Below are 7389 nucleotides of genomic sequence, written 5' to 3' on the forward strand. Positions count from 1 at the left end.
ATGCGTGCGCTCCTTCAGTGTGCATCGCCGGATTGGTCTATCCCCAGCCGGTACTACTTTTCCCGCACGACCATCCCAGCACTGCATCGCTTCATGATGGCCAATGTGGAACGTGGCCTAGACCATGCATTGGGGGAGCTGGTCCATGTGACCATGGACTCATGGTCAAGCTGGCTTGGGACAGGCCGCTACCTGTCCTTTACCACTCATTGGGTCAGTTTGGTGGAAGGGGGTGAGGAGGGGACAGCAGCATCATCAAGCCAGTGGGTTGTGCCACCCCACAGCAGGGTCAGGGGAAGTGCAGCAGGTTTCTCTGATCTGGTTCCACCCTCCGGCAAACCTGCCGCCACCAAACACCCCCGCCTCAGCAGCCTCAGGCCCGCCACTGCCAAGCGCTGCTGGAGATGGTCAGCCTGGGGAAGCACAGACTGATGGCAGACCATGTCCTGGCCAAACTCCAAGAGCAGAAGAGGAGTTGGCTGACCCCCAGAGGCCTGAGAGTCGGAGAGGTGGTGTCCGACAATGGGGCCAACCTTGTTGCTGCCATCCACCGGGGAGACCTCACCCACATCCCCTGCCTGGCCCATGTCCTGAACCTGGTGGTGGAGAAATTTTTGAGCATCTACCAGGGGATGGACCCCCTGTTGAAAGGAGCTAGGAAAACGGTGGGTCATTTCCGCCACTCGGGTGGTGCCTCAGCATCCCTGGAAGCCATGCAGATGGAGCTGAACCTGCCCCGGCACTGTCTCATCATAGACGTTCCAACACAGTGGAATTCCACCCTGGCCATGTTGGATCGTCTGGTTGAACAGAGGCAGGCTGTCAACCAATACCTGGCCAAAGCCACCACAGTGTTCGGGACTGGCACCACCCACCTCCCAGACATCATCTTCAGTGCTGAGTGGGGCAAAATGGTGTGGTGTGCTTGGTGCTGGCACCCTTCCTGGAGGCCCCCAACATGGTCAGCCAGGACCGTGCGCCGCTGTGTGAGTGGGTGCCCCGGTGTGCATGCTGGACAAGGCCCTCTATGCTCTGCTGGAAGTGGGAGAGAAAGCCTTGATCCAGCAGGAGCAGAAGCCACCTGCACAGTCCACCTCTGTGCGGCAGGAGGAGGTTGAGGACTTGGAGGAGTTGGAGATCCCTGACCTTGAGGATGAGGAGGCACAGCCAAGTGCAGCTGCCGTGGAGCGCGGGTGGAGAGAGCAGGGGGAGGCTCAGGAATCAGAGGAGGTGGACCGCACTGGGGGAGATGATTATGTGTCAGCAGAGATGGCAGCCCTCTTCCCCATGGCAGCGCACATGCTGCAGTGCCTGCGCAGTGACCCAAGGGTGAAGCAAATGCGTGGTCGGGAGGACATCTTGATCACCCTAATGCTGGACCCACAGCTGAAGGGGAAGCTGCATCAGTTCTTGCCTTTAGGAGGAGACCCTGTGCGTCGAATGAGGGACTTGCAGCGTTCCCTGGTTCAGCGCTTGGAGGAAGCCTTCCCCCATACTTCCACCCCCCAGCCAGCACAGCAGCAGGTGCCTGCGTCCAGCAGCAGAAGCACCCATCAAACCTGCTGTCTCTCACAAAGGCGCTGTACGCCAAGCCGGTAAAGCTGCAGACTGAGGAGGTGCCTGCAGCAGCATGTGGCTATCAAAGCCAGAACCAGCGCCTGACCCGGATCGTGGCCGACTACATGGGGTCCTACAGTGGGCTTGACAGCGACACCCCTGTAGACCCCTTGGATTACTGGGTCAAGCACCTGGATATTTGGAGCGAGCTGGCGCAGTATGCCCTGGAAATCCTTGCTTGCCCCCCTTCCAGTGTGCTGTCCGAGAGGTGCTTCAGTGCGGCTGGTGGCATGGTCACCGAGAATCGCTCTCGTCTGTCCACCCAGTCTGTGGACAGACTTACATTTTTCAAAATAAATCAGGCTTGGGTGGTTGGTGAATTCCTGGCCCCTGTTGTTGGCAAGAGGGGGAAATGAAGTGGCTGGAAATCACTATGCCTGCCTTATCACCCTTTACCACCACAACCTCCAGGCTCCGTCTTGAGTAAGCCTGGTTCAAAAAAATGTTTACAGCCGTGGTACAAACACACTAGGTTCCATAGTCTATCTAAACACAATTGCTGTGTAATTTTTTTGGAGGTGTCTGGGCTGATAACTGTGCTGTCCGAGTTGTGGAGAGGCCCCAACTGCGGCAGTACGACCGCTTCCTGGAACCTCTACTTTGTAATGTTTTAACTGTGCCGTGGTACCAACACTAGGTGCCATGGTGGAACATCTATGCTGCCTGCCACACGTTACACTTCTCCTCCTCCTGTCTCCTGCTGCCCATGCTTCTCCCACCACCAGGGTGCATCTACATGACTACCTACTTCTCCTCCTGCTGCTCCTGCTCCTGCCTGTGGTACCCACCACCACCAGGGTCCACACAAAACTAAATCTTCTGCTGCCACTACCAGCTATTACGCCACTATGATAGCTGCATCTACCTACTCCTCCTGCTGCTGCTGTCTGTGGTACCCACCACAACCACCAGGGTCCACACAAAACTATATCTTCTGCTGTCACTACCAGCTGTTACACCACTACAATAGCTACATCTACCTACTCCTCCTGTTGCTGCTGCTGTTGCTGTCTGTGGTACCCACCACCATCAAGGTCCACACAAAACTATATCTTCTGCTGCCACTACGATTGCTGCATCTACACACTTCTCTTGCTGCTGCTGTCTGTGCTACTCACCACCAGGGTCCACACAAAACTATATCTTCTGCTGCCACTGCCAGTCTACCACTGCCACCAGCTATTACGCCACTACAATAGCCTGCCACCAGCTATTATGCCACTACAATAGCTGCATCTACCTACTCCTGCTGCTCCTGTGTGATACCCACCATACCACCAGGGTCCACACAGAACTTTATCTTCTGCTGTCACTGCTACCACAATAGCCAGCCACTGCCACAAGCTATTACGCCACTACAATAGCTTTAATTTTTTTGAGATGTCTGAGTTGAAAACGGATGTCCCAGTTGTGCAGTTGGACTTTGGACACAATGTGGGTTGCACGACCGCTGTCTGGAACCTAGTCCTGATGTTAATTTACCGCCATTTTTTTTATTTTAAGTCTCCACATAATTAGTGTTTCCCTTTTAAAAAGCAAAACAAAACATGATGTTACATGCCTCATTTACCGTAAAAAACGTTTTGGAAGCAATTTAAAGGCCACTTCTGGTTTTCAATCCGGATATTCGAATCCACCCGAATAATGCATTCGGATATCCATGTATACGCGGATACGGCAACGTAAGGATTCTGATATCCGATCCGGATATCTGGGTATCCAGATTTTGATAAGGGGTATCCGAGCACCCCTGTGTATGACTGTCTACCCTTAGCCTTGTCTGTAGCATAACCATGTTTTAATTGTTCACATCACTGCAATTGGAAAGAGATAAAAAGGGTCAATAGTTCATAGATTTTAGTTCTGCCATACTTCAATGAATGGGTCATTGAGCAAAAACAATTTAAAAAAAAAAAAAAAAAAAGTAGATTTAAATATAAAATAAAACTGGAATATAGATTAAAAGAAGACAACTTTACTTACGGTAACGTCTTTTCCGGTAGTCAGGAGGACAGCACCCCTGGATGAGACTTGTCTCCCTCCCCACCGTGGACAGGAACTGCAAAAGAAACAATTTGCATAAGCAATAGGCAGCCAGGTATATAAGCTACTTACTTGCCACTATACTTCAGTTAATATAAAAGATAATACGGACACTTAATAATGCTTATACAAACCTCTGATATTCCACCCAATAAGGGCGGGTTGTAGGGGTGCTGTCCTCCTGACTACCGGAAAAGACGTTACCGTAAGTAAAGTTGTCTTTCCCGGATCGTCACTCGGACAGCACCCCTGGATGAGACGATATACTAAAGATCAGGCTTAGGGCGGGACCACTGCTTGCAGAACCTTTCTTCCAAAGGATAAATCTGTAGCTGCCGATACATTAAGTCGATAATGCTTCACAAAAGTGTTATGACTTGACCATGTTGCAGCCCTGCATATCTGCTCAATGGAGGCCCCTGCCCTCTCTGCCCATGACGTAGAAATGCCTCTTGTAGAATGAGCCCTGACCGAAGAGGTTAACGTCTTTCCCCGTATCTGGTATGCTGATACAATTGTCTGTTTGATCCAGCGTGCTAAGGTTGTCTTAGAAGCTCTGTTCCCTCTTGTTTTTCCTGCAAACAGGACAAAAATTTCATCTGATTTTCTCCAGGCATTAGATCTTTCTAAATACTGTAACAGACACCTCCTCACGTCCAACAAATGTAGTCTCTCTTCCTTATCATTTGCCGGATTCTCACAAAATGACGGGATATAAATTTCTTGGTTCCTGTGGAAAGAAGAAACCACCTTCGGAAGAAATGTTGCGTCCGGACGCAATGTTATTCTATCCTCTGAAACAACACAGTACGGCTCCTGAATCGATAGTGCTTGTAGCTCACCTATTCTTCTTGCTGTAGTAATTGCTAGAAGGAATATGGTTTTCAATGTCAGGAATTTGTCCGAAACTTGAGATAAGGGTTCAAACGGAGACTCACATAGACCCTGTAACACTGTATTAAGATCCCAAGAAGGAACTCTTGACCGTATAGATGGTTTTAGTCTTCTTAAAGCCTGAAAGAAACGGATTATATAATCCTCCTGTGCTAATTTCCTTTCTAGGAACACACTCAAGGCTGACACCTGAACTTTCAAAGTACTAATACTAAGACCCTTCTTATAGCCACACTGTAAGAATTCCAAAACTGATCTAAGCGATCTATTGTTGCAGGATCTATCTATACACCAGTGATTAAAAACTCTCCAAGCCTTCCGGTAAATTAATCGAGTTACCTTCTTTCTACTATTGAGTAGTGTTTCTGACAGATCATCTGAGAAACCCTTAGACTTCAGTATTTCCCATTCAGGTTCCAAGCTGATAGGTGAAGTAGACTCGGATCTGGATGTAATACTGGCCCCTGGGATAACAAGTCCTGAGTCAGTGGGAGGATTATTGGTTCTGATATCGCTAGAGACTGTAGTAATGTGAACCATGGACGTTTGGGCCACATTGGAGCAATCAATATGATTCTCGCTCTGTCCTGAATGATCTTCTTCAATACTCTGGAAAGTAATGGAATTGGCGGAAAGGCATACATCATCCTGCCTCCCCAACTGATTGTGAACGCATCCATTGCCCAAGGTAAGTCCTCCTGAAACAGGGCACAAAACTTCCGGCATTTTGAGTTCCTTTTCCTGGCGAATAGATCCAGTTCTGGATATCCCCACTGTGACGTTATCGTTTGAAACACCTTCGGATTGAGTGACCATTCGTTCTGGTCCAGCTTCTCCCTGCTTAGATAATCTGCCAACTGGTTTGATGTCCCCTTTAGATGACGTGCTTGTAATGACATGATATTGTTTTCTGACCAGAACAAAATTTTTGATGTTTGTTTCCATAACATCTGGCTCTTCGTGCCTCCTTGTCTGTTTAGGAATGCTACCACAGACTTGTTGTCGGTCCTTATCGTCACATGCGTTCCCTTGATCTGATCCTTGAAGTGTAGCAGTGCCCTCCATACAGCTTCTAGTTCCCTGCTGTTGGATGATCTTGAGCTGATCTGTACTGACCATTGTCCCTGAGCCAGAAGAGCATCCAAATGTGCTCCCCAACCCCATAAACTGGCATCTGTTGTAATTATCCTCTGCTCTGGATAACTCCATACACGGCCTGATGAAAGATGACCTTGGTTTTGCCACCAAAGTAGGGACACTTTTATGCTGTGAGGGATAGGGATCTTCTTGTCTAATACCGTGAGGCTTCTGTTCCATGATCTGAGGATCCATAACTGCAGAATCCTTGTGTGGAACTGCCCCCACTGAACTGCGGGAAACGAGGCTGTTAGGAGCCCCAGGACTGCCATTGCTTTCCTCAGTGATACTGTCCTTGCATTCTGAAAGGAAAAAAATAGCATTTAGAATTGCAGTAATCTTTCTATCAGGCAAGAAGATTCTTTCATTCCTAGTATCAATGCTAAATCCGATAAACTCAAGAACCTGGGAAGGAACTAGTGAAGACTTCTCCCAATTGATAAGCCAACCTAAATGCTGCAGATAATCTAATGTTGACTGCATCTGCAATCTTACCCTTTCCGCTGTAGGTCCCCAAATTAAAAAATCATCTAAATATCCAAGGATATTAACTCCCATCAGCCTAAGCTCTGCTAGAACCTCAGACATGACTTTGGTAAACAGCCAAGGGGCAGAAGAAAGTCCAAAAGGAAGAGCAATAAATTGAAAATGTCTTACCTCTTCCCCCATGTGGACTGCAAATCTTAGATACTGTTGTGATGACGGATGAATAGGTAGGTGAAGATATGCATCCTTGAGATCTAGAGAAACAAGAAAATCGTCTTTCTGCAAGAGATGAATCACAGATTTTATATTGTCCATCCTGAATCTTCTGTATTTTACATCTAGATTTAATTTCTTTAGGTTTAAGATGAATCGGTAAGATCCCTGTGGTTTTTTTACGAGAAATACTGGCGAATAGAACCCCTCCTGTTTCTGACAACTCGGTACATATCTTATCACCCCCTTTTCTAATAGAGATAGGACCTCGCTTTGTAGTGCACGACACTTTCTTTGATCTTGTGGTTGGGGAGTAATGCAAAACCTCAGAGGAGGATGATGATTGAACTCTATCCGGTACCCTTCTGATACAATCCTTAGTAACCACTGACTTGTGAACTGAGGCTGCCATACTTCTAAAAAGTTTGCAATTCTCCCCCCCACTGGAATCCTGGCGTCATTGCTTATCCTGCCTCCTGGCAGGATTGAAATTGGGTTTCGGTTTCTGTGATCTGTATGGGACCCAACGTTTACCCTTGGAGGACTTGGGGTTTTGGTCAGACCTGATGGGGGGACGAAATGGCCGCTTATACTGGAAAGGTCTTTTCTTTTCTGGAAAGTTTTTCTTTTTATCTGATGACCTATCTAAAGTATCATCTAAATTGGATCCAAAAAGCAGCCTGCCTTCACATGGTATACCACATAACTTAGATTTTGAGGAATTATCCCCATTCCAGGTTTTAACCCATATACCTCTTCTGGCTGAGTTAACTAAAGCAGTAGTTCTGGCTGTAAGTTTAACAGTGTCGTCTGATGCATCTACCATATAATTAGAGGCATTTAAAACTTTCGGAAAATCATTAAGAATTTCTTCTCGCGGGACCCCAGAAGCAATCTTATCCTGCATTTCTAATAACCATGTTTTTAATGATCGACTCACTGCCGTGGACGCTACTGCAGGCTTGAATGTTAAGGAAGAGGATTCCCATGCTCTCCGCA

General features: G+C 47.7%; 1 protein-coding gene across 1 annotated transcript; it reads right to left on the minus strand.

Moving 5' to 3' along the window:
• Positions 1-3939: 3939 nt before the first annotated feature.
• On the minus strand, positions 3940-6812 carry LOC137536642 (uncharacterized). The gene is made up of 2 exons (XM_068258891.1): positions 6349-6812; positions 3940-5993 (listed from the first exon to the last, which is right to left on the minus strand). The coding sequence occupies exons 1-2, from the start codon at positions 6800-6802 to the stop codon at positions 3940-3942; spliced, it is 2508 nt and encodes an 835-aa protein (XP_068114992.1). The 5' UTR covers positions 6803-6812.
• Between the last annotated feature and the right edge of the window lie 577 nt (positions 6813-7389).

This window comes from Hyperolius riggenbachi, chromosome 10 (genome assembly GCF_040937935.1).
Source record: "Hyperolius riggenbachi isolate aHypRig1 chromosome 10, aHypRig1.pri, whole genome shotgun sequence".
Classification (NCBI taxonomy): Eukaryota; Metazoa; Chordata; class Amphibia; order Anura; family Hyperoliidae; genus Hyperolius; species Hyperolius riggenbachi.

Bases quoted from the DNA above. Each gene is read 5' to 3' on its own strand.
- LOC137536642 (XM_068258891.1), bottom strand. From the start codon at position 6,802: ATGGCAGCCTCAGTTCACAAGTCAGTGGTTACTAAGGATTGTATCAGA. The intron at 5,994-6,348 runs GTAAGACATTTT...TTTTCCTTTCAG, and splicing joins CAGTCCACATGGGGGAAGAG to AATGCAAGGACAGTATCACT.